The sequence below is a fragment of the Poromitra crassiceps genome (genome assembly GCF_964638095.1).
Source record: "Poromitra crassiceps genome assembly, chromosome: 1".
Classification (NCBI taxonomy): Eukaryota; Metazoa; Chordata; class Actinopteri; order Beryciformes; family Melamphaidae; genus Poromitra; species Poromitra crassiceps.
In genome coordinates this window covers 14,991,301-15,019,264 of record NC_139623.1, presented here as the reverse complement: position 1 = coordinate 15,019,264, position 27,964 = coordinate 14,991,301, and the positions used below count along the sequence as shown (strand labels likewise).

Below are 27,964 nucleotides of genomic sequence, written 5' to 3'. Positions count from 1 at the left end.
AATGCTGTGTTGATTAGCCTATTAGTCATCTATCTATATTCTGTTAATGCCCAAACAGGCTATTTTGCGCTGGCACCATTTTTTTTCGGGCGACATCTTAATAGCCTGAGGTTACACAATACCAATCCATTTTGGGCGTATATGTTATATTATTAATGTAGGCCTAAACCTTTTCCCCACAGTAGCCTAGCCTATAGGCTATAATAATTTTCATATAGCCCATGTACACTCGTGATGTGTCTTGTGTAGTCTGTGTGTTAACTTCTGGTTTATAGACCTACAGCATTTTTATAAAATAAATCTAAATAGGCCTATGCTATTACTCTCCTGCCTATTTGCGCAGCAATCCAAATAAAGAACTACTAGAATATTTTTGTATATGCTATGATAGCTAGTGAATTGGTCATTAAAAGGCTAATCAAAATAACTACAAAATAATGCAAACATTTTTCCCGCAAATCCTGCCTGAATGAAAAGGCCATGTGTCATGAAGATAACATAGCTGTTATTTAAAGGGACGCGGTGCGCACTGAGGCGCGCCGCCGCCGCAGGGGTTTGGCTGCTCCTCCACAGTTCAACAGGAGCTCTTAACCCCGGTGCCGCGCAGGTCACCATATGTCATATAGGCCGTTTCTGTCCGTTCAACCCCTGTGTCTGCTTTGATGTCACTACATATTACATCTCTCCTACAAATTACCACAGGACTGCCAAGCACGACAACTGACAAATACAATGACACAAAATAGCATCGATCCTCCTCCTGTCCTGGAGCAGCAGAAGTAGCGTATAATGTAGGATATTAGGATATGACTGGCTCAAATTTCAGCAGCCTTTCAAAAAAAAAAAAATGCAAAAGACAAGCAGGGCTCAGTGACCTGTGAGTCCTCACACTCATCCCGTGCTAACTGTCCTGCTCCCGGCAATTAACAACCAGGGAGCCGGTGGAATTTCATGAACCGGTGAGGAAAATGTTCTGTAACGTTAGAAATGTGGTGACAGCGTGCCGCTATGCGCTCAGGTCTCCACAGTCCACACCACACAGGCCCCATGCGCAAAACGCACGACAATGTAAAACTTGAGAGTTTATGAGTCGTTTGCATTCAACATCTGAATGGGACAATTAATTTGCTGTTTTTAGGCTTATCATATCATATCATATCACACTTTTTCTTGCCCTGTGGAGGTGTTGCCTAACTGTTGACCTCCTCAAGGAACAGGCCTACAGGGGGTTTGTCTAGATTTACAACCTTCTATTGGAGCCCTCCTACTCTGAAAATCCAATTATTTTACTAAAAACCATGACAGGCTCGCCTCTGGCTCACTCAGAAACTAGGCCTATAAAACTGACAAGGCTATATCAACCAGTCCATACAGTATTTGTGTAAAAACATGGCTAGGCCTATGATTTCACAGCTTCATCTATCTGCTGCCATTCAAATGTCTCGATAAACCATCTTCCTTTAACAGCATTCATAGATCCAAACTGTTGTCCTTAATCCTTGTGTTAATAATAAACTTCCAAAGACAGAGAGGGAAATAGTTGGCAATGATTTAAACTTAAATCTCTTTTTGCTCTCCCACCTCTTTTTCCCTTTTTACCCAATCCTCCCTTCCCCGTGTCTCTGCCCAAACTACTTTTCTGACTTAATATCTCTTTACTGAAATAGTGTCTTGCCTATTAACATTCGCTGGCTGGATTCCTTGTAATTTTAAAACCTTTCATCATTTAAACCATGGACCTCTCAGGCTCTCTGCCTCCACCCTCTCCATACACCTTTCCTTTCATCCCCAATTTCTCCATGCCCTCCACCTCTCCCTCCCTCTCTCCCTCCCCCAGCCTGGCCTCCACCGCCCTGTTCTGCTCCCTGCTCTCCCTGCTCTCCCTGCTGGGAATCACAGGCAACCTGTACACTCTGGGCCTCCTGCTGAGGCGCAGGAGAGGTAGGAGGCGAGGCGGAGCGGGGGCGACCTGCTGCTTCGTCCCGTCCTGCCTTGCCCACTCCTCCCCTTCCTCCTCCCCCGGCCCCTCCTCCTCCTCCCTCCACCTGCAGGTGTTGAGCCTGGCTCTGGCCGACCTGCTCTACCTGTTCACGGCTCCCTTCATCGTGTACGCCAGCCTGGCCTCCGGCTGGGCCTTCGGGGAGCTGGGCTGCCGCCTCCTCCTGAGCCTGGACCTCCTCACCATGCACGCCTCCATCTTCACTCTCACCGCCATGAGTCTGGACCGCTACCGGGCCGTCGCCCATCCCCTCCACACCTCCTCCTCCAACTCGTCCGGCCTGCTGCGTGTGGGCCTGGCCTGGGGGCTGGCGCTGGCTCTCAGCCTGCCCATGATGATCACGCTGCACCTGGAGGACGGGGACAACCAGGAGGGCCAGCTGTGTGTGCCGGCGTGGGACGAGCAGAGCTCCAAGGCCTACATGAGCGTACTGTTCTGCACCAGCATTCTGGGTCCCGGGCTGGCCATCGGAGGGCTGTATGCGACTCTAGGTCGCCTTTACTGGGTGTCCCAGACCCGGCCGGCCTGGGCCAGCGGGGGCAGTACCGCCTGCCCTCCCCGAGCTCCCAAATCCAAAGTCCTGCTCCTCATCTTGGGTATTGTCCTGGCCTTTTGGGCCTGCTTCCTCCCTTTCTGGATCTGGCAGCTGCTGCCTCTGTACCAGCCTGACATGCTGCGGACAGTGCCGGTGGGGACACAGGTGACGGTGAACCGGATCCTCACGGGCTTGACCTATGGTAACTCCTGCGTGAATCCATTCTTCTACACACTATTGACTGGGAAACGAAGACGCCAGACGCTGACGTCAGCAAACAAGCTCTCCCGCAAGAGCAGTCCGCAGTAGGATGTCCCTCTAACAACAGAGACTATATACATGTGTTTGTGTGCATGTGCACATGTGTGGAACGGTCCTATATGAATGGTGGATGTATTCCATAACAGGCACCAAAGACCATTGATTCATGATTTAGCCTTAGCCTGCAGTCTAAGAGGAGCTGAGCAATAGTAAATGATAGCACTTTGTATGTATTCTTTGAGAATGGACAATATTTCCTTTTAGGAGATTAAAGATAAATGCTATTTGTTTCTTTACCAGTGCAAAATGACAATATCTGATCTGTTACCAAATTAATGCTTTATCTGCAATGCTTTTCCAATTATATGGGTCATATCAAATATAATTTCTTTAATTACTGCAGTAACAAAACAAACAAATCTCATACTTTGTGACTATTGTGAAGTAATACAATGACATTTTTTGTTACTACAGTAATGTGAAGTCATGTCATTTACCCAGTAAAGTCAACAGATTTGAAAACAGAGGGGGCTGATTTAGTTTTTAAAAAGAATCAATGTCCTCTAAGATAACTTGTGCTTCATATCAGAGAGCAGAGTTTACATGGCATTTTGAGCATGCATAAGCATTTCCGGCAAAATGATGATGCACTTCTGGCTGATTTTAGAGTAGCTATTATCAAAGAAAATATTTGCTTTTGAACAACTGCTTGTAACTGGTCAGGAGGGCATAGTGATATGTCTGACACATTTAAAACAACTGACTTTTTATCACAACCTGCATGTTAGGTTTGAGAATGTTTTTGTTATGATGAATCATGCAATGTTTTGCATGGCCTTAAAAAGTTGATTCTAACTGATGTTTATGATATCGCATAATATATAGCCTTGAATAAAGAGTATGCTTCACTCTGTGTCATGGGCTCTATAGCTAGCTAGCGGAGAAGATGGGAAAGTGTTTTTTCATGACCCTGCAAAAAACACAATGTAACAAAAAATGACACGTATTAATGGTGTTAAGACATAAGAGAAAAGGGGGGAAAGACTGAGCTCGACAGAAAGGGTGCAGTGAGATTCAGCCAGAACCATAAGTAACAAGCGCAAACCTTTTAGACAATGGTGTCACTTTTCCCTCCCCTAACACCACCCATACCCCGCTAGCCACTAATCCTATCCACCCCTCGAATCTCGACTCTCTACCACCTTCCTATCCATAGCTACAGCCCGTTAACCACTGAACTCATTAAACATCCATGACTGACTGACTGACTGAATGTACTGACTTTCCCATCTTATGACCCCGGTGGGGCCTCTGGCCCAGCGCCACGGTAAAAAGCAACAGGTGCTAAAGAACTAAAAAGCAGATTGTGATGTGATAGGTTAACCTAAACCCAAGACAAGTGCCGAAAAGAAGACAACGCAAAAGTGTTGAGTGGAAGAAAATCCTTGAGTTTGCCTTGATACTTGTGTGTCTGTGTCAGCATGTCTGCGACTTGAGGTCTTCCCTGTCCTTGTGTATACTATACTGGCTGTGCGGTGTTTCTGTGTCTCCCTGTAGCACGGGCCTGTCTCCCTCTGTTTCACTCAAAGGCTGTACTGTACTGTATCACAAACCCTGCTGCTCTTCGACGCAGATGAGCAAATATTGTGGTTTGACAGAGAGGAGTGAGGTTGGGGATGGGATGATGGGACAAAGGGGTGTGGGGGGCATTGCAGAGAGGAGTGTGTTTTTGTTGTTGTTTTTACGATAAAAGGAGCTGTCCATCAGCACCACACAGAAACTAGAAACTGAAAGTGAAGGGCTGTCTGCAATAGGCTAATTAACCAATAAGTGATTACTTAAGCAATATAGCATGAGAGCTAGTGTGTTGTGGCAAATATATCCCGCTGATCAGTTGTTATCGGCCGAGTGGGATAACAACTGATCAGTGGGATATATGCCACAACACACGCTGCTCGAGTGCTATATTGCTTTTATAAAACGGTTTCCAAGTATGATAATATAAATATAATAATAATACTATAAGTCCGACTGGCATGGTATTCTGATAGAGTCAGTTGAAACACTACTGTAAGGCGGGACCTCTAGCAAGAAGATAGACGTGCGGGTGATTTGATTGGATCGTTCTGGAGACTGAAGTTGACATTGGCCAATCCTGGCGCTTGCTGAGAAGCTGAGAGCTTTCTGGAAAGCCCGACAGGCAGCTCGAGCGCAGCGCTGCATTCTCAGCGCTTGCTGAGAAGCTGAGTGCTTTCTGCAAAGCCCGACACCAACTAACGTTACGGGGTTAAATGCGGGGTTAAATGCGGGGTTAACAGCCTTTTTTTTTTGCAAAGAAGACATTAGCCCGCATCTATTCTTGTACAAAACATAATTTTCTGCGAAGTATTAGTAAAGTTATAAGCGAAGATCGATTCACAAGGATCTGACAGCTGTCTCCGCCATTTTTTTTTTTTTGAGGTAACCAAAGGCTTTTAGTAAGTGAGTTGCCATGGCAACCAATAACCCATGGCCATGGGTTATTGGAGTGGGTTATTGGATTTATACAATGGCTGTGAACCAATCAGATTGCTTGATTTGAGAGAGCCGTTTTATAAAAATAAATAACAGTATCATTCAACAATGGAGAAATACATTCTCATACATAATAATAATAATAATAATATTAAAAAATCTCAAACATTGTAATGTTTTGTGAATAATTTAGCGGCCCACTTGCAATACCTTTGTGGGCCCCAGCCCACAGGTTGGGAGTGGCTGTCTTAAACAATTGAAGTAGATGGTGACCAACTTTCAAACAAAGGGGGTGGGAATGGCTCCATACTGCTCATCTGGTGTAATCCAAGTCTTCAAAAGCCCTGAGATGCCAAGTTCACTTGAAAGGACGCAATTTACACCTTGTCTGAAATCTTTACTGTAGCCATAGGAAGGGAGAACATGTGCTGGTGGGGCTACTGCAGCCTGCTACTGTAGCCTGCTACTGCAGCCTGCTACAGCTAAAAACAAGGTGTAATACATCCTTTCAAATCCAACTTTGCATCTCGGAGCTTGTCGAGACTTGGATTACTCCAGACGAGCAGTATGGAGGCATTTTGTTGTTTTGTTGTTGTTTTTAACGTTTAAAAGTTGGTCAACATTCACTTCAATTGTTTAGGAGAATGGTTTCCCTGGAAAACAAAATGTTTCGTGGACTAAATGGGGTCTCTCGGACCAAGTTTCAAGTGTGAAGAGCCAGTCACGTCACCAGATATATCACCCCATCCTCAATAGCCAATCAGCCCACGACATCTGTCAATATGACATCTGTTATGATGTTGTTCATCTCCGTCTGCTGAGCCAATCACCGAAGAGGATGTGTGCAGTATATATTCATAGTATTCCCATGATGTCACACGCATTTTCCTACCAATATGGCGCTACAATACACACAGCTCAGTTTGTGTCATTTGATTGTAATCACCTGTTAATTGATTACAATCACCTGTTATTTTCCTACCAAGATGGCCGTGTGGTGATGTAACAGAATACTATCAATAGCCATGGTTATCACATCATCATCCTCTTCCGGATTGTTCACCTCAGCGGCTGGTCGTCTCGGGCTGATCATCTTCTGTGGAGTTGTGTTTCGCTCCACCCACCTCCCCAGTCCACCACCAAAGTCTTGACTCTTGAAGAATTCCCTATGGGGGGGGGGGGTTCTCTATCCTAGTCTGAGCCAATGCGCTCCTCTCTCACCACAAGAGGAGCGACATCTTATCATGGAGTCATTACGCCAAATTAGTTGCCATGCCATTTGCTGAATAAAGCTTGCTTGTTAAATTTTACCCACTGGTCTCTCATGATTAAAAAAAATTCACCCCTCCTTCCATCGACATGGGGTGAGTAGATGACTGAATTTTAATTTTTTAGTGAACTTATAACCTTTTTAGGTAAGAATGGTATAGGACCCATGTCAAAAACAGAAATATAGTCCTTGAAGGAAATAGACAAAACATCAGAATTAATAGACAAAACATCAGACTTAAATTTCCAGATCTGCACGAGATTTTGGAAAAATAAGGGACATTCGACATTGATCCACCAAGTTCAGTTTTTAATTTCATCACTGAAAGTAAAAAAAAAAAAAAGGGTCTCCTATTGCATGTGATGTGAGTAATGGTGTTTTTCTTAGTAGTGCCTCAAATCACATGTTTTCATTTTGACATTTAACAACTTCGGTGTCTACAGTACATAATCCCCAGCACTCTGGTAATAAATTGAGAAATTCTGTGTTAAATGCAATGTCAAATGAGAATTTGAATTACACAAGGAAAGTAAATGTGGGTTTTGGTTTATTTAGTTGCACATAAAGTGCATGCATGCAGGAAAATAAATGAAAAGAAGTTCAATAAAGGACTTCAGGAAGAGCCAAGAACCCCGTTGGGGTTTTTGCTGCATTGGTAATGGTAACACGAAAAGGTTGAAAGGACACAGGCCTAAAGCGTTTGTCAAGGGAGCTTGTAGGTTCCTTCCTAATGTGGTGCCCATTATTTGTGAGGGTGTAGTCTGCAGTCTCTGCTGCCCACCATGTGTTTCCAGTTACCTGGCCTGGCTACCTCTGTGCAGAACGTTCCCACTGCAGTTATGATCCAGAGCTCTGTGCGGTCGCACCATGGGGGGGCGCTTCTGTTGTGAAGCTCATGGAATAGCCATCCATTCTGAGGCACTCGCAGCACATTTCACTCCAATCTTTTGCAGACATTTAGGAAAGTGTGCACTCTCATATGTGACTTGGTGAGTTTTGGACCCCTGGGCCATACCGAAATGACTGAAGATGGAGGGCGTAACTTATATAAGGATTAAACCTATGCAAAAAAAACACTTGGCCATGCTGTGGATATTAAACCACAGAGAGTTGGTGCAATTTTGTGAGTCTGCATTCTGGACAGGTTTTGGGTTGTCTGTGTATTCTAAAACTCCACCATATATCAGATGATTAACTTCTCCCTCAGGTCTGCTGGGATGACTGAGTGTTTGATAAACTTCAAATACGTTTTGTTTTGTTTAGTCAAGCCAACCCAATGGATGGAAAATATTGTCTCAGTCGGAGGGCTGGCCAATCCATAAACGCTTCGTTTATGTTGGTAGTTACCAGCGCTTGCTGACTTGCTCCAAACATAACTTCTGTCCTTCTGCTCCACAGAAACCTTTGATTTCTTCCTGAGGTGGTGGGCAGCGTCCTCGTCTCTTCTCTTGTCCGCAGGGAGAACCATAAGTCAAATATTTTGCTTTTGGGCAGCATTGCTCTGTTTTTACCTGAGGATTTCATAAATCTAGCACATGTCCATTTCCTGGAATCGCCAAGCATCTTTCCATCGCGGCGCCCCTCGCTCCGCCTGTCAGGCCCTCCTCTTGACCAGTGTTTGGGGCTGGCGCAGGTGCCCCTCCCCTGGGCAGCCCGCTCAGGAAAGCACCACGCTGTGCAGACGAGACTGGGCTGCAGCCCGGGCCAAGTTCACGCTGTGAGGTGTATAAGAGGCGGCCTTTCTCTCCAGACATACACAAAAAAGATTTCCTTACCACCACTCCTCCTCCTCCTTCCCTCCTCCACCAAAGTTCAATCTCTCCATCTGTTTTCCCTCTCAATCTCCTTCTATCCCAACACTTTCTGCCTTGATACGGTGTGTCTTCTGTATGCTCTCACCTCATGTGACATCAGCCTTTAGAAGTTTGACTCAAAGAAGGTCCATATAGCTGATCACCAGTGTTGGGGGTAACTCATTACAAAAGTAACATATTACATGTAATATATTACTTTTAGCAGTAACTCAGTAATATAACTTATTACCAATAGGATTTCAGTATTATTATACCAGTTACTTTGTCAAGTAACACAAGTTACAAATTGAGTTACTTTATTTATTTATTTTTTATCAAAGCACATATTTAAATAAAGATCCAATGATTTCCTAATCAAATTGTGTGGTTTTATGCAAATTATCACTATAGATGACAATAAGAAAGGAAAGGATAACATTTAGAATTTTGATTGGTTTACACTGACTTCAAGACGTTTTAAATTATTTTTCTGGATGGTTCCGGGGCGGCGATGTCATTCTGCTACTGCAGTTATTTTGGTGAAAGTAATGCAAAAGTAGTGTAATAAGTAACGAGTTACTCTACACAGACAATAATATTGTAAAGTAACCTATTACTTTCAAATGAAAGTAACTAGTAATATGTAGTATATTCCATTGTGAAACGTAACTTGCCCAACACTGCTGATCACTTTATGAATAACAAAACAAACACTTGAAGGTGTGTTCAAATGTTAAAAGAATTTCCAGTAGTACCACAACTTTCAAAACCAGCACATGAATACTTATATTGTAACATTGAAACAGCTCATATCAAACGGTCACGTTTATGCTACCCGCAGATGTCAACATAAAAAACGTGCTTGTAATTGCTGGTTTGACGGCAAACGTTGAAACCTAGGGACTGACAGTGTTTCTTTGTTCGTGCCATAGCAACCCCACCGTGAGGCGCCCTCCTCCCCATCACGTCCCCTGTCTTCACACGTCCGTGTCAGCCGCCAGGATCAGGCGAGACCCAGGTTTGCATGCCTTGAAGGCCGGAGGTTACATAAACCTACATACGCATTACAGTTCACACATGGGCTCTTACTAGGAAAGACAGTAAATACGGCACGTCTGGCCCTCTCCCTCCTCCTCTCTCGCTCTCTCTCTGTTGCTCCGATTCTCCGTCCTTCCCGGTCTCCTCCTCTCTCAGCACACTGCCCGTAAACAGTCATCCCCGTCAACTCAGGCGTCAAGCTCCCCTGACCTCTGACCTTCTGACACTTCACTCATCTGAACCCCATGGTTGATCATGCAGGGAGAGGGCCCATCTCTGGAGAGACATTTTCATTCTGCAGAGAACATTGCTCAATATTAGGACATAGGCCTGTGCCTCACATGTGTTTAATAAACTATTTGTTTTTAGTCAACAGCCTTCAACATGTAAAGGGGCATTTCAAACACGCAAATGACACCTGAGAGTGACTTCATCCAATAATTTCAAAATAAAAGTTAGAAGTGAAGTTACGGTAAACTGGAGTAATTGTTATTGTAAAGTGCCTTGGTTCCTTAGGACAAAAAGATGACAGCAATGCCGTCACTTTTTACATCTAAAGAGTGTATAGCTGTATACTATGGCTACACATAGAATTACTTAGAATGAGAGTGCCACCTGCAGGTCAAATAAAAATGAAGCTTAAACAAAGGTGATTTATTTGTAACCATGTTAAAAGCCCGTAGTCACAAACCAGTTCATTGCAGAAGATCTCTTTCCTTCTCCTCTTCCTCAGTCTGAAGAGTTTCTGGTTATAAGAATATTGAACATAAATAAGCCTAGCAATGACTACTGAAAACTACAGCAACTACTTTTGATCACCAGTTACATGAATGTAGACTGCATGACTGAACTTCACAGACAGACTTTTCTACCTGCTCGAATGGCCTGTGAGCTGCCTTGAAGGAGGACCAATGTCTGACTGCCTTGTTCCACATCCAGCACAAATCCCTATTCCCTACCTGTTCCAATCAAAGATCACAGCAATGGTGGAAGTGCTGTTGCATGTAAAAAAAAAAAGAAGAAAAAAAAGTGTGCTTGGTCAATATTGCCCTTGTGGTACTCCGTGGTACTGCCAGTGTGCTTGGTCAATATTGCCCTTGTGGTACTGCGTGGTACTGCCAGTGTGCTTGCTTGGTCAATATTGCCCTTGTGGTACTGTGTGGTACTGCCATTAACGTGAGTGTCATGTGTTGAAGGTTTTAGTTTCAGTAGCAATGGCTGTGAAATGGTTGTAGTGGGTCGCTGTCTCTGACTTAACAAGTTTTGCCTAGTCTTTGCACCAGCAGTATCCCGTCTGGCCTGGAAACTGACACATCAGTAACAGAGTCCCCAGAGGACTCCTCCCCTCTAGAGGGCACTCCAAACTGCAGCACACTCAAGAATTATGGTGCATTCCTTTGAAAGTCGGGTATCGGAAGTTATGACGCAGTATTTCCGTGTTCCGCTCTAAATGCCTTCCAATGCATCTGTGTGGAAAAACATGCATGCCTACAAAAATGGACGGCTACTAATAGGCTACCGCATGCTTCTATCAAGCACAAATCAACTGTATGGGAATCGAAATGCAACTAAAAGTTATTTCTAAACACAAACACTACATCAAGTGAAACATATGTGAAAAAATACCTTCTTACTTATCACAGTGTGTGTGTCTTTGTGCGCCACCATGTTGATTGTGACGTCAGAGTGTTTATCTCGGCAAACTCGGGCTTGGTGGATGCTGCCCGAGTTTCCGAATCGGAATTCCGTCTTGAACGACCGTTCCATTACACTTTTCCCTGTCGGAGGTCATTTTTTTCAACATTCCGAGTGCAATGGAATGCACGGTTATTCCAGCAAAGAGGCAATAATTCTTAAAGAAGAAAATGTATTTCACTTTACTGGCATGGACCTATTTATCTCCAATGTTTATAGGCAATTCAAACAAACAAAATGTATACAGTATACTATGTTACTGTTAATGCCTGTCCTCGTATCAACAAATCAGATTCAGATGATTAATTTGTGAGTGAAAGCCAGTGGTGTGTTTGAACACCTTTAAAAACAAGCCACTTCCTCTAAAGTACTCCGGACAGGCCTCGGTCCTAATCAAAATCAAGAATGCAGAGTTTTCCAGGCTGTTTTCAACAACCTGGAACACAGACAACAGAAATTCAACTAGGGCTGGTGGTTGTCCAATCTGTTGATCCATGTCCCCCCACACAGCGTTCTCACCTTCCACAGTAACCTGCACCTCCTTGGTTGTGTCTCTGTGCCCCTGGGTGGTCAGTAACTGAACACCTGTACCTGCCACAGAGGCTCTTAGTAACCTTGTCTATCAGAAAGGCCTGGGAGCCAGCAGAGATGATGCTGTTGTCCGTCTCTGTGCTGTAAACCACAGCATGGGCTAGCTGGGAGGGCTGCTGGATGCTGACCTGTACCACAGCAGCCACAGAGCAGAGGCCCCCCTCCACCAGCAACAAGCCTGGGTTAGGGGTTAGCCTTAAGGACCACAGAGGGCGCCTGGTCATCCACACTGTCAATCAGGCTGCAAGGCTGACTAACTTCTGCCAAGTTCTTATTGTTTATGTGCATAAGGCTATTTAGCATGGTATCAACTCGCAAAAGAAACACCAATGTTCCTAATAGGTAGATTATAGTGTAAAGATAAAGCCGGCCAGTATGAAATGTAGTCTACGGGCATGTTGAAATAGATATTCAACCCCCCCAGATTGTGTTTGGCAGTAGGTAGCGTTAAAACGAGATTGTGGCCTACTGCAAGTATGCTAATTAGCTAAAATGACCACAAACACAGAATCCCTGTCAGTTACTTAACTACATACGATTAATACTATACAAACACATTAGCTTACATGTGATTGTATTTTGAACAGTGGCACAATGCAAACATCTCTGAGTCTACGCAAACAAACCCCCCCCCCCCCCCCCATACACATACACACTTTATGAAATTTGCAAGTTAGACATTGTAATAAAGTTGTTGGAGCTTACCTTGACTATCAGTGAGAAGTCCAGTAATTGATTTGGTCATGAGCTCCGTGCTGCTGCTCGCGGCTCCTTCACTGGACAGTTTGGGTCTCTGCCCCCTCTAGAGAATCCGTCAGGGGTGGCAGGGAGGCGGTGAGAGACGGGCCGTCCAGCCCAGGGCAGCCAGGCGAGGCGCCATCACACCTGCGGTCCTGGGCTGAGGATTTTTGTGATGCTCCATGGATGCTATGCTTTGCTGCCTGGGGAAAGCCATGGGAAAGGCTGGTGTCTGGCGCCCTCTCGCGGCGAATCATCGCAAACAAAATCCACCGGAAGCGGAAACAGCTAACGTAGCAAGCAGACTGACAGTGCATGACAACATTTGGGACAAGCTGAGTGTTCATTTGGACATTTTCTTATTTATTTTTGCATTTAAGAAGAAACCGCCATAAGACAGGATATTGATGTCATTTGGTTTCACTCAAAATGGCGGGTGAGTGTGTAAATATTGACAGTTTTGTGTATTTTACTGCAGCTTTAGCCCAGCCGACCAGCTACTTTCAATCAGCTGGCGTTAGCTGGTTAGCTTACATAATCATGGCGGAGTGTTGCAGCTAGGCTGCTGCTGCGCACTGACTGCTTTAGTAACATGTCAATAAAGATCTTTTCGAGAAATGCATTATGAATTATGCCTGTATGTTGATTTATATGATCGTTCAAAACATGTCACAACCACCGGATCGATCAAGAAGTAAGATAGATCACATCCCCAATGCAAAACATCAACAATAACATTAGCGAAACACGTTAGCATAGCACGTTAACGTTAACCTTAGCTTAGCTAGTTTTGAGGTAACGTTAGTGTGGGATATAACTGAATCAAACGTTAACCTTAAAACAATTATTTTCTCTACATTAATCAGACTCGTCATTGTCTCTCTGATGTCTGTCTTTTTGTCCTAGCCGCCGCAGCAAATGGGACCAGCCCGGCCCAGGGTCTGGTCCTGGGAGGATGGGGGAGGCTGAAGCTGCACCCACTGGGGCACTGGATGCAGCAGCTGCTGTGGCTGCCAAGATCAATGCTATGCTGGTAGCCAAGGGCAAACTCAAACCATCACAGATAGGCATTCCAGGACCACCTGATAAGGTAAGATGCAAAATTGTACGTAAATCTAAATGTGTTCAATCTCTTTTGAATGAAGGATCTGCATAATAGTTTTGAGACTTTAGTGACAAAGTGACATATATCCGTCTCGTCCTTGCTTTATTCAGGCTGTGGGAGTTGGAAAGCCTCAGATGCCTACGAAAGCCAAGGATGATCTGGTGGTAGCAGAAGTTGAGATCAATGATGTTCCACTCACATGTCGAAATCTCCTGACACGCGGTCAAACACAGGATGAAGTAAGCCTCAACACTGAGAACTGTAGATCTAAATTCAGTGGTAGAGATGTGGACTGCTTTTGTGGAGTTTTTTATGTGTTCCTCCTGGTCTGTCTTCAGATCAGCAAAGTGAGTGGTGCGGCAGTTTCCACTAGAGGGCGCTACATGACAGGAGAGGAGAAGGGCAAAGCACCAGCAGGGTGAGTCCTGTCTCCTTCACACAGACTCATGAGTAACTTTTGCCGTTTCAATAACAACTGACCATGAACACAAGCTGATCTTCTCTCCAGTATTATTGTCATATCAACACAACTTTTCCGCTCACTCCCCACAGGGATCGACCTCTGTACCTTCATGTCCAAGGCCAAACTAGAGAGCTTGTAGACCGTCAGTACTTCTCTGTTAACCTTATCTTATCTATCATAGAATAATTAAATGCATGTTGTAATTTATATAGCTTTCAGTTAGAAAGGTTGATGCTTTCTTTCGTTCTTTCTCCAGGAGCTGTGAACAGAATAAAGGAGATCATCACTAATGGTGTGGTGAAGGCTGCAACTGCTTCAACAGCCTCTTCACCCTTCTCCCCCAGTGGAGCTACAGTCACAGTTTATCAGCAGCACAACCCACCTCCACCCTCACTGCCCCCCATGACCCATCATCACAAACCACACTTCCAATCAGGGGTATGACTGTTCCCCTTTCTATATTATACCTATTGTGAACTCAGATTATGTCTCTGTTGGGCCAGCTGCCACTTAAAAGCTTACAAGGCCATTACAGTGTTTTGCCAGTCAAATATATTTTAGAAAGCTGCCAAAGCAGCTGGTAGAGCAGACAGACCTAAACCAGTCAACATTTACCAGCTGGTGTGAACTACGCACGGTGAGGGCAATAGTTAAATTTGTGCCCTTATGTTGTCCTTTCCTCTCAGATGCACTATGTTCAAGACAAACTGTTTGTGGGCCTGGAGCATGCTATCCAAGGGTTTGTGGTCAAAGAGCGGGTGGAGGGTCCTGGCTGTTCCTACCTGCAGCACATCCAGGCTGAGACTGGGGCCAAGGTCTTCCTCAGAGGAAAAGGATCCGGCTGTCTAGAGCCTGCCTCCGGACGAGAGGCCTTTGAACCTATGTACATCTACATTAGGTGTGTGTTATCCTGTGAATTAATAGTCTAGAAACCATTTTTCTCAAAGGGCTGGTGCGAGCATATGCAATAGTGTGAGTCTTTTGCAACAGTGTGGGCTTTCTAGATCTGATTGCACTCTTTTTTTCCCCTCGTCAGTCATCCTAAACCAGAGGGACTTGCAGCAGCAAAAACCCTGTGTGAGAACCTGCTTCAGACAGTGAGTAACTTCCTGTTACTGTGACTACGATCTTTATCCAGGTGTTGCAACATTTGTGCTTTTATATTTCACCCACAAATGATATTCTGAAGTCCTTTGAAACTTAATGAAATATTGTCCAAATCCCCAAATCAAAAGCTGTTCTCAAAGATCAAGATCATTAGCAATGAACTTGGAAAAACACCTGCATTGTATTGTGGTATGAATGGCACCATCTTCTACAGCTGTACGATTTAGATTGTCTCTATCATCACATAGTGTCCGGTTTGTCAACTTCATCACATAGTGTCCGGTTTGTCAACTTCATGGCTTTAAAGTTCAATAAGCGTCATGTCACCTGATTGTAGTTGTGATAATTTATAAACCACAAGTGTTGGTGGCAGCAGAGTGAAACAACATACTGCATGAGAAAAATAAAATTGCCCTCTGCCTGCTCTGAAGAAGGGCAGGTGCAGAATGTGAGGACCACAACCAAGGGGTGTAAATGAGGGGCACAGAATGATTTGACCTGAAGACTTCTAACTAGTACTGGTTTTTAAAGTAACCTTTTCCTCTGAAATACTATTGTACATTGTGTTCTTGTTTGTTGCCGTATAAGTAGCTTTATGTTCCTTGAACTAGTTTCGAGCCTTGTCAGTAGTGGGTCTCTTTCTCTTTCTATAGGTACATGCAGAGTATTCTCGCTTCCTCAATCAAATGAGTGCTACCTGTATGATGCCAACACAAGGTATACAGCAACTGCATGTCTGTCTTTGGTCTAGATTTCTCTCCTGTTTTGGGAATATACTCAGACCTGCCAACCTGCCAATGTTTCGTACCATGCACGCATTTTGGCATCAAAGTACGCTTGTAAATGTATTATATATACGCTTGTTGTACGCTGTAAACTCAATGGTGCCCATGCAATATTGTAAGCGTATCCTGTGTTGTAATGTGAATCCTACTTCACCCTGTGGCGATAATGTGACCAATCCAATCGACGAAAGGAATGAGTCTAGCCAATCAGCGGCAGAGGAAGGCGGGTCATGACTTTGCCTTCAACTCCTTGCTGTGGGCGTCTAAACCATGGTGTAAAACAGTTGTTTTTTTCCCGCCTCTCAAACATGGCTGCTGCGGGCTTCACAAACGTCCACAGCTTGTGGATAAAGCAGATGCACAGAGAAAAATATTGAATTATTTTGCTTACTGTCAGGGCAAGCCCACGGACACATCATAGCTCGTCTGTAAATTATGTTTCAAAACTATGCAGGCGAATGGAGCAACGCGTCCAGCTTTGCCAAACATCCCGATTTATTCAAAGAGCGTCAGGCTAGCGAATGTGATGGTAACATAATTACATGCCCTCAAGTCAAATGAGTATTGTTATGTGACAAGCAAACTTTTTTCACCATTGGGAGTTTGACGAGGCAATTAAGGGCAATGCGCTCAGTCGGAGTGCAGACCTCTGCCAAGAGGGTGTAACGTTATTGATTCATGATGCTGTTAAAGTAGGCTATCTGGTTGCAAATATAACGTTAAATATCAAAGAAATCATATAAACTCAAGTATAGTGGACATCAGATCATGGTATACCATGTACATTTTAAGCTTTAATACTGTAACACTATGACCTGTCCTTGATCTAATTATAGTAGTAAAATGACGTGATGGCTGTGCATGATCAATATAAGTGGTATCAGCATAGCAAGCATTCATTGTTTAAATACATCGTTGGTCAGTGCTCAAAAGCAGGGCTTCGCCAAGTGAAAGAGGATCGTTGAATTCAACTACAAGGCATTTAAGCAATCTGAATGTATATGTAGGTTTCAGTATACATGCTACAGCATGCGCTGGGACGCGTCATCAGTGATGTTAACTGGGGTCGTGGGGTGTTTCGGGTCTGACAACATCATACACCCGCGTCCCCCAGAAGCAGCCGCTCACGGATCAGCCTTCCTACTCTGTCTGCAACGTTGCCCGCGGAAGGGTTGATCACGCCCAATCCGCTGCAATAGAGCTTAGTGCTACACCGCAGTATTGTAAGACATTCGGTGCATGGAGGTCTAAGGCCCTGTGGGGTGATTCCAGGCCGGGCACCTCCTTCGTCTCACCAGAACCTCCTGTGGCAAAAGGCAATCCTACCGTGCCGTACCATGGGCAGGGAGGATGCCTCAAGGAGGCCTGTGTGCTGCACGTCATGCACCTGCGGCAAGCACCTCGCTCTAGCCTGAAGGACCCCAGGCCGCGCCGATGTTTACGCAGATTTTCAGGAGGCTGATCTGTAGCGTTTGTGGATTTCTCCCTCACGAGAAAGCCAGGCTGGGGTGCTAAAACCCATCCCGTACCGGATGCCGTCTCTCCGACCATCAACTGTCTCTCCAGCTTGTCACCAAACTATACTTGGTTGTCACCTAGTCTATTCCTAAGTGTCACTGGCCATATATGTATGTATATGTATATATATATATATATATATATATATATATATATATATATATATATATATATATATATATATATATATATGCATATATATATATGCATATATACATATATATATGCATATATATATATATATATATATGCATATATACTGTATATACTGTATATATATATATATATATATATATATATATATATATATATATATATATATATATATATATATATATATATATATATGCATATATACGGACGCTGCAGCACTGCGCCATATGATGCGGTGTGACGCCGCGGCGCCGGTGTGTGGTACACAAACTATTTCCTCAAGGTTGGCAGGTCTGTATACTGTCATTTTCCTCAGCTAAAAAAACAATGTCTTATTATTCTTATTATTAGACGCTAAATGTTGGATTTTTAGTTGCCATCGAGCGTTACCTGACATGATCTGTTGCGCTGGTCTTCCTCCTCCAGGCTTCCTACAGCCTCCAGTGATGAACGGGATGCCCCCCCAGCCTCCTTACTACCCCCCTGCTGGGTTCCAGCCGGGCTTCCCCATGCCTGTACCTCCCCCTCAACCGCAACCTATGCCCCCACCGTACACTGTGCCCCCTCCCATACCGCCCGGGGCACCCGCAGGTGTGCCCCCTCAGTTTCCCCTCCCCCCGCCCCCTGCTCCTGGCACTTTAACACAGGTAAACATATCAATAATTAATATAATTTATGAAGAGTTGCATTCCAAAATGACTACCGGTGATGTACATTTAATGGATATCTAAAAACACATGATTACAAAATGATTGTTGGCACAAAAGTCATCTTAACACCTTTGCTAGGCTTTTGTGTGTGTGTGTTTGGACCAAATCTGTGTTTTTGAAGTGTTGACTGATACATTTCAGGTATATTAAGTGTTTTGAAATCTTTCATATCTTTTTGTCCATCTCGTAATCAGGCTAATAAAAATCGAAGGGAATTTAGCATGTTTCGCACGAGTTTGGAGGTGATTCACTGCATGCATTTTACATGTAACCATGCATAGCGATAACTGACTGGTAATTCCAACTTCACTTACACACTTTATTGAATTGTTCTGATCTTTCTTCTCTCTCCAGACTCTTCCTCCTGTCCCCTTCCCTCCATCGGCTGCAGCGCTCCCCAAAGGTCTGCTTCCTGGCGCTCCAACCAATCCAGCACAGAAGAGACGCTTCACAGAGGAGGTACCAGATGAGAGGGACAGTGGCCTGCTGGGATACCAGGTGATCAGCAGCTCTCTCAGTCCTAAGCTTAGAGACCCTCATCACTCTTTCCTTGTTTAGTTGTCAGTCCTCCTCTCAGCCTGCCTTCTTATTCCTGTTTTTTGTTTGTCTCTCTGCGCTTTTACTATTGGGCGGTATGCCTCCTGTGAGTCGGGTTGGTCAGTTGCTGTTCTGTCTTCACAGTCTGCAGCGGATGTGTTTGTTAGACCATCTTACCCCCCTGTCCCGTCTACACATTCATGAGAGTGAATGTTTTCTTTTTTTGTATGGTTTGAGATGATCAAACCATGTTTCTTGTTAATTCCACTCTGGTGCAAATATGGATTATCAGCAAAAGGTATTATTTACAATTAGGTGAATGTATTTTTTTGTAGTGGGAGAAAAAAAGTAAACAAAGACTTTCAGTTGAGTATTATAATAACCTACAATGGCAAATCTGATCAGTTTGTTGATAATGCTATAGTTATACATCCTATTTGCCAGCACAGATGTTTAGATAGAGGGTTTAGTTGAGGATGTCTGCTAATGGTGCCTGTGTGTTTTTCTGCTCATAGCATGGACCCATTCATATGACTAATTTAGGTGCAGGCTTCCCAGTGGGCAGCCCCGAGACTACAGGACCCCCACCACCGAGTTCCTCTGGCCCGCCGAGTGAGAGGAACAGGTAGATTTTCATTGTTATTTTATTTTTTAATGTGCAAAGGTCAAGAGTCATAGTTGGTTCACACTAAGTCTCTCTGTTCTCCAGTAGGCAGCTGATGCCGCCACCACCCATGCCAATGAATGGAGTGAGACCCAAGATGGAGGAGAGGAGGGCACTGCAAGGCCCTCTGGGTAAGGGCATTATCCCATGGATTGACAAATCCCTGCCCCAAACCCACACTTCCTGTTTGTGGACTGTGCCCCGTCTTCTCACCCTGGACCCATGTATGGCCTTAATGTAGAGCAGCCAAGAGTAGAACATTACATTCTCCCACTTGTCCAGGGACCGCGTCTTGTTTTTGGTGGTTTTATTAAAGATTTCTGAATAGGTATATCTCTTACAGAAGCTCTGGTAGTCCCTGTAAATATGCTGTTTTCTCATTGATGTGATGAGACAAACAGTTGGCCCAGGAAGGTAAAAATGTTTTTTTGCCAGTCTGGAATATAAAATCGCGCTGTTCTTCTAGATGTTAGCCTGTTAGTCCCTAACTACACCCCCCCCCCCAACACACACACACACACACACACAACATCAATATGGCCCTTATGATTCTTACAGGACTCTGCAGCTGTGACTTGCAATCTCCAGATAGTGAGGTGGAGCTATGAGTAAACTTATGTGGCTACTTTTCTCTGTTCAGTTCTTGAAAATAAGTCTAGGGATAAGGCCTAAGATGTTCTTTGCCTTTGGACCCCCTTCCCCATTGACGAGCTGTTCCATTCCACCTTACAGTCCCTTTCTGATGACATCATCAGTCTGGTGTGTCTGGAGTTTGTATGCTTTCCTTACTAACGAGAATCTCTCTTGTTTTTGTGTTTTCTCTTTTTCTCTGTGTTTTTCTTCTCTTTCATGTATCTGTGGTGATGCTGGATACTGATTGGGGGTGGGGCACGACTCTTCCTGTGATGCTGTCCTACCACTCGATTGGACGGCCCTAACACTGTCGCTCCCCACCAACCAATGGCTGATTTCGACCAATGCCCCTCCTCTACTCTGCTGACATAAACTATGACTGAAATCTATTAACAATTTGTCTCTCCCAAAATGTGTTTGAATGTAATTAACTTGCATCTGTCTTATTTGGAACATATGTGGCTGTCTATGGTTGTTGCTGTTTCTCTGTTTTTGTCTCTGTTTTGGTCTCTCCCACCCCCCCTCTCCCTCTGTCCAAATGTTCTTTCTCCCTTCCCCAACCTCCCCCTCTCCCTCTTACTTTCAGAGCCCTCAGTGAAGCGAATGAAAACCGGTTTGGTGGCGTACACTGGCGACTCCTCTGATGAAGAGGAAGACCACTCCACCCCCAGAGCCTCGGGGCCAGGTAACCCTGGGGCCGTTCCCCCCATCCCTACCTCCTCAGGCTGGACACAGGGGTACCGCTGCCCCCCTCCACCACCCCCTCGTGCTAAAACACAGGCACAGCAGCATCCCATGCCTTTCTGGATGGCACCATAAGGCAGGATGGGGCCCAATGCAAAGCTACCCCTCCTCAGTGCTTTGTGCAGCAGCCCCGTCCTACAGGATGTTGACCCCAGTGGAGCCCATCTCTCAACACTCATCACCCATTCCTTGATTTTCTTCTCACACATGGACGACTTCATTAACAACTACACGTTGTTCAGTTCACGGCATCATTTTAGTACTTGGGTCCAACTGGACATTGCTAACGTTTTAGAAAGAAAACGACTCATGTTTGGGTTTCCTCCGTGCACATGCTATAGTTTGAAGAAGATGAACATTTGCGAGTCTGATACCCCAAACTATTGTGTGCATTCATAGTTGAGTGATATTCTGCCTCCAGTTTTATTTGATTTGGAATCATACCCATGCCAGACTAAGTGTTTGAATATAGTTTCTTTGTAAAAAACAACAAAACAAAACATTTCACCAGGTAATGATGTTGTACATCCCTGATGACGACCTGTTCATTTTTATTATCCCCGGTACAGTTTTTCCTACTTTCTCAACCCCTTTCCTTTCCCTGTCCAAATGTGTCATACCTTCCTTTGTTATTCTTGACCCTTTTTGTACAGATCATATTGGACTAATGTGTAGTAAACAAATTGAATTTATTTCATGCTTTTGTGAAATAAATAAACGTAATTTATTGCCGTGTTTCAGTCTTTGTTTTTCATTATCTTTTGTATTTTCTTAGGTTGCTTTCTCACTGGGAACGATTGCTTTCGTTCCGTTCCATTCTGCACCCGGGAACGATTGCCCCCCCTCCCCTCCCCTCTCCCCGCTGGTCAGCTTTCACATTTAACATTTCTTCCGTGCTTGGAAACAGAACAGAGTGCACATGCGTCATCAACTATGCCTGGAGTTTATCCTCACCCGTTTGTTGTCTATGAGGTTCGGAACGGTTGGCTTTCACACTCGCAAGTGTTGCGTGCCCGGGCACGCCAAAGCGCTCCCCAGACCACCTTTTCAAGTGGATCCTGTCACGGTTCCCTGTTGTGCGCCTGGGCGCAGAACACAGCTGGTAACTGTAAGATACCATATTGATGCTTCTTTGTCATCCATAGTTTGAACACTGATATAAATAAGTTGATGAAGGAGAGTGGACACAGTCTAGGTCATTGAGATAAACAGCTGCTTGGCATGTAGTTCACTGGTTCAAATCCCACCTAACTCACTATTTACACTTTCAAATCAGATGCCAAAGCCCAAAGTGAGAGATAGACGGGTCCCTTTACAGAGTCCACATGAGTTTTGTGAGTTTTTGCCCCCAAACCCATGGTGCCTAGCGGCCGCACCGGCTCCCTGTCCCATGTCCATAAAAGTGAATCTGTGGGGTTTTCTCTCTCATAATCCTCTGCTCATATCTCTGTGGAGGTCAGGGGGAAACCCAGACCCCCCTCTAGCTTCAGGTAGTGGTGGTGGAGCAGGAATCGAACTGACCTCCTGCTCGCTCCTGCGTCTGTGGTCTACAACTCCATTGCACCACCAGCTCTTCTTTGCTCTCACAGCTCTTCTCTGTGCACTTTTCACTCTTTCCTTTGGCCATAGCCATTCAAAACTACTGACAGAGGCTCAAACCCACAAGCTCAAAACTGACGGAGGCTCAAACCCACAAGCTCAAAACTGCTGAGCAGCAAACAAACTGAGCCACTGGGTCAGACTTTGAGTTTGACATGGTCAAGTCATTTCTGTCAGAGCTTTTCACTGTTCACTTGGGACATCCCTCCAAGTCCGAGCTTTCACTGAGGCTCAAACCCAAAACCTCCAAACTGCTGTGTGGTCATAGGTGTCATTTACAATGGGGACATGCCCCCACCACTTTTCAACCCAAAGTGATGGCCTTGTGCACTCAGAGGTCAAATATGGTCTGTAAAATCTACAGAGAAGTATGGAAATTTGAGTCTGGAAAAGTATGGAATTTTTAAATGGAAAATGTGTAGGAACCCTGTGTCACAGTCTATGGAATATGCAAAAGGATCATTATCAGTCCAGTCTGTACATCTGCCAAATATCTGAGCTGTCAGCACCTCTGTACAGTTTGTCAAACTATAGATTAATTGGCAAACTGTTAATGCATAATTTATGATACAAAATACACTACTCAATCCATCATGCAGTTTTTGCAATGATAAATACCAAAGACAAATTGAAGGAAATAGCAGCACCACAAACATTGTGTAATATAGCGTAAGAATTCATGACTTGCACTGTACATAGTGTAAGAACAGAACAAAATGACTCATATTTGAAATTGTCTCTGCACAAATAAAACGTCCTGAAATCAACACATTCAGTTTAGGTTCAGATCATCTCCATCTGGGGGTCTCTAGGGATTGTTCTTGTTATGCTGAGCTATATATGTCCTTTATTTTACACATTTAAATACATGTGTCATCAAAATGCGCTCTGGCAGTTTAAAATGAGCAAACTGAATTGCAGTGCACAATACATATTAAATATTAAAATTCGTTCAATATCTAAAAATCACAGTAAAGCCAGAAACACAGTAACACAGGATTGCTCTTATTTGTGTCCATTCAGCAATCTGACCATGGAGGGTATAGGACTCTTTTTGTAGCGCTCTGTTTTACACTTGATGTCTCTCAGCCGTGCTGCTTGTCTTGTCCTTGCTCCTTCTCTCTCAGCGCACGTTGGTGGGAGCCAGCTTGAGAAATCTGTGGAACTTTGGAGTTTGAGTGCAAAGTTCAGGCACAGCTCCTCTCGTCTCTTCTGCAGAGGTTGGATGTTGAGGGTCTGGCAGGCCTCAGAGTAGGATCTGTAGTCAGAACCCAGGATGATCATGAGTGCCCTTTTTTGGACTCTTTCTAGGGCCTGGTTCTGTTTGCTGAGTGATGCGTCTCTATGATTGTTCTTGTTATGCTGAGCTGAGTGATGCGTCTCTATGATTGGGCAGAAGTGGCATCAGATCAGTTCATGTAGACTAGAGAAATAAAAGGATGAATTAGGATACAGAACTGGCTGTTGAAATGTAAATATTTGTGTCTATACTTACAGCTTCACGTGTCAGCTGAGTCATAGTGACATTTGGTCTTGACTGTTGAATAGTTAATACAGTCCAGGAGTTGTCACCTGTACAGGCCAAGCAGCGCTGTCCCCAACGGCACAGATGGTATGTCCTTCCATCTGCTTGCTCAGCTCCCAGATCATGTGGATCTCTGAAACGGCTGCCTCGCCTTTCACAAAACTCCACATCATCCTGTCCATCCAGTTCACTCCTACAGCGAAATAAGGAAGAGACAAAAGGACACAGGCACAGCAGGAGGACAGAGACAGCATGTTTGATATTTGGCTGCTTATAGAAGGGAAAGGCTGAGGTGATGAAGCACTGAACAGCATGTGTGGTAGCATTGAATGGTGCATTTTCTATCAATAGAATTTGTGCAGTACCTTACCCTCTACAGGGGGTGTCTGTGCAGTACCTTACCCTCTCTACAGGGGGTGTCTGTGCAGTACCTTACCCTCTCTACAGGGGGTGTCTGTGCAGTACCTTACCCTCTCTACAGGGGGTGTCTGTGCAGTACCTTACCCTCTCTACAGGGGGTGTCTGTGCAGTACCTTACCCTCTCTACAGGGGGTGTCTGTGCAGTACCTTACCCTCTACAGGGGGTGTCTGTGCAGTACCTTACCCTCTCTACAGGGGGTGTCTGTGCAGTACCTTACCCTCTCTACAGGGGGTGTCTGTGCAGTACCTTACCCTCTCTACAGGGGGTGTCTGTGCAGTACCTTACCCTCTCTACAGGGGGCGTCCACAGCTCTCATGTTTGTAGAATTCAATCAAACGGGATCACATCAGCCTGGTGCAAAAACACATTTGACAGATTCTTTGACACATTTTACTTTCAAGGCTTTATGAATACTATGTTAGTGGGGTGGCATAGCTAACCTATTGTTCATTTTGTGATAAAAGCACCAAATTTTGCAGATATGTCCATAGATATATTCTGAAACAAAACTGGATATTGGGGCATTGCAAATTTGCCCCCTGGTGGCAGTGGCAGACATTTTTCAAAATGGCCACCATCAATTTGTCTACATTTCCTATCTTATTGGACCCACATGCAATACCAGGCATAATATAGATCCTAGTAAGCCCCAATATCCAGATGTCTTCTACATATATTAAGTTATTCCAGTGGCAAATTTGGCACTTTTATCACAAAATGAACAATAGCCGCACTAATAGGCCTATAATGTGCACACATAATGAAATGACCAATTACATTGTATAAGTCCATATAATTTTGAATGACTATTTTTTATTTGGTTCTCAGGCTTACTAGGATCTATATGTCTGGTATTGCATGTGGGATAGGAAATATTGACAAATCGATTGTGGCCATTTAAAAAAAAATGTCTGCCACGGCCACCAGGGGGCAAATTTGCGATGCCCCAATATCCAGTTTTTTTCAGAATATATATCTGAACAGATCTGCAAAATTTGGTGCTTTTATCACAAAATGAACAATTGGTCTCATATATTTAGCTATGCCGCCCCACTATGTAGGAATTGTTTATTTACAGATTTATCCATGACGATGGCAGCGGTGCCCAGCGCTGTCTCTGCACGGACCAGGTCATCAAAATCCATCAAAACATCATCACACACATGGTGAGGGATGATGGGAGTGGAGGAGCCCCCCAGGATAATTCCTAATCGATTGTCCCAGCCGCCCCTCACTCCTCCTGCACCAATCATATGACAGGAGAGAGGAAGTGATGTCAGCATCTCATAAAATATCAATAACAGAGGCAGACTGTACACACACCTGCATGTGTGTCTATGAGCTCCCTCAGAGGAATAGACACTGTGCACAGCGTGTTCACATGACCAGAGATGTTGAACAGCTTCAGAGTTCCTCTCCCTCCCAAAGCTGGCAAACCAATCTCCGCCCGGCGACAGATCGCAGGTGCCACGGCAACCGTCTCCACATTGGAAACTTGTCGGGCATCCAAACACCCCTGAAGGGAGAGAGATGCAAAAGCTGTGAATAAATAACCTGCCGCTGCCAGATGGTTTGTTTTCACATAACCATCTGGGATAAGATAAGATAATCCTTTATTCGTGCCACAAGGGGAAATTTCAGTGCTACAGCAGCAAGTGGACAGGGTTAAAAAAGAGACAGCAACATAATAGCACGTATGATCAACAATAGTAAAAAACTGAATATAGCAAATTACACAACTAAGAATTGCATTAAAAGCACAAAATTACATTAAAGTGCTAGATAAAAGTGCATTTAGCAGCCATTTTAGCAGCAATTTAAAAACCATTGTTCACTCAAGAGTGTACAGAATTAAAAAGTCTGACAGCCGCTGGAACGAGCTGGGCAAACCTTTGAAAGTGGCAGGCACTTTTCAAAAAGCAACTTGGCAGGTGATTGGATGAACCATCTGTCTATCATGTCTATCACAGGCTCGCGTCTCGCTGACGTCACACCTAAATCCTGCCCGTAGCTGCGTCATAGGATGCTGATTGGTGCAAACCACTGGAGGTTCAGATTCAAACCAATAGACTGGAGCGTGGCGAGATGGATTTGTCGTGCGATCGTGATCTCATGATCTCGTGTGAATCCAGCTGCCCTGCAAGGTTAGCGAATAAACACCTGAAACTGTCATTACAATGTATACAAGTTGAACCTATATAGCATTTGTTAAACCATAAATAGCCTCAGTGGGAAACAGGATGCAAACCTGAAGTGTTTAAGGCTGCAGCGTTTTTTCCCTTCGCCTATGTCTGCAGGGAACAGTGGTTTGAGACAGGGTTTTCTCGATGAGCGCAGTCTCCTCCCCACAGATGTAAGCTTCGGCTCCTCGCATCACAAACACGTCAAAGTCGTATCCTATCCCGTACCACAGGCGTTCCTCCCTATCAGCCCCCCTGCATTTTATGCCTCATTCATTGCCACCAGTGTAGTCAGAGTAGCCATTCCATCCATCATGTTTAGTGTGTACCTGTAGATTGGATGACTCATTATAAAACTCTCCTCGGATGTAGATGTAGATGTAGATGTAGATGTAGATGTAGCCTACTGTATGCAGTGCGGGCTCCCATGGCTGCCCCGGCCAGCAGGCAGCCCTCTATCAGCATGGTGGTCGTGACGCATGATCTCACGGTCTTTAACAGGTGCCTGGCTTCCCCTCGTCAGCATTCACCACCAGGTACTTAGACCTATAGGGCACAGGAGGGAGGAGATGTACAGCAAGCAGCCTTCAACACACTGTAATCACTGGTGTGGACAATGATGCAGGCCTATAGTCTGTCTGGTAAAGCAGACCTAGAACCTGCTATAGGCATCGTCCCACTCTTTTCTTAGTCTTTTGTTTTATGTATATGTTGTATTTTGGAGACACCTGATTGAAATACTATGTTTTTCATGATCTCAAAGCCATTTTGATCTAAATGCTTGGATTTAGTTTATTAGATAAATAGTGAAGTTGACATCTAAGTATGAATTTCTTCCCAAAGCCTTTGTCTTTCCATTAAGGCAAAGGCTGGCTACTATAAAGAATACAAAATATGACATTGATTTGTTTAGCACTTTGTTGGTCGCTGCATAATTTCATTTGTGTTATTTCACAGTTTTGATGTCTTTGCTATTATTCTAAAATGTGAAAAATAGTTTAAAAAAAAGTGCTTGCATGTGTGGAAACTTTTGACCGGCAGTGTATGTAATAAAGCCCAGTGGTGTAGTGCAGGGTATACAATTATTTTTTCAGTCAGCATTACCCACTTCTAAATCCCCTCTATGGCCTATAATGTATTTGCTACCTAACAAGGCAAGGAGAATCAAGGAATATGTAGCTAGCTATTGTTGTTTGGGCAACTGTAACTAAATATGAACTTTAGCTAAATAATTTACAGTGGTGCAGCATATCACATATTATCTTTGAGTTAAACTGAATATAAGGTTAGTCATTTTAAAAAGTCTTCTATAGACAGCCAGCCATCAGTCCTGTAACTTCTCTATACATGCACGGATCTATTGAACAGCGCCAAATGGAGGCAGGA

At 44.3% G+C, this 27,964-nt stretch overlaps 2 protein-coding genes across 4 annotated transcripts; both read left to right on the top strand.

Annotated features, from left to right (window-relative positions):
- Positions 1 to 1,733: 1,733 nt before the first annotated feature.
- Positions 1,734 to 2,843, top strand: uts2r3 (urotensin-2 receptor 3; the record flags this gene model as incomplete). Its single annotated transcript, XM_083639719.1, has 1 exon — positions 1,734 to 2,843. The coding sequence occupies one exon, from the start codon at positions 1,734 to 1,736 to the stop codon at positions 2,841 to 2,843; it is 1,110 nt and encodes a 369-aa protein (XP_083495845.1).
- A 9,889-nt stretch (positions 2,844 to 12,732) lies between these two features.
- Positions 12,733 to 21,556, top strand: khdc4 (KH domain containing 4, pre-mRNA splicing factor). 3 transcript variants are annotated; one of them, XM_083639654.1, is made up of 14 exons: positions 12,733 to 12,870; positions 13,341 to 13,524; positions 13,650 to 13,778; positions 13,878 to 13,957; positions 14,092 to 14,144; positions 14,259 to 14,440; positions 14,689 to 14,900; positions 15,039 to 15,099; positions 15,763 to 15,826; positions 17,992 to 18,212; positions 18,630 to 18,773; positions 19,328 to 19,437; positions 19,525 to 19,607; positions 20,696 to 21,556. In XM_083639654.1, the coding sequence occupies exons 1-14, from the start codon at positions 12,842 to 12,844 to the stop codon at positions 20,926 to 20,928; spliced, it is 1,785 nt and encodes a 594-aa protein (XP_083495780.1). In that variant the 5' UTR covers positions 12,733 to 12,841; the 3' UTR covers positions 20,929 to 21,556. The 3 variants fall into 3 exon arrangements, with proteins under 3 accessions (XP_083495780.1, XP_083495781.1, XP_083495779.1); XM_083639655.1 differs by having other exon boundaries at positions 19,522 to 19,607; positions 20,705 to 21,556; XM_083639653.1 differs by having other exon boundaries at positions 19,522 to 19,607.
- Positions 21,557 to 27,964: the final 6,408 nt, after the last annotated feature.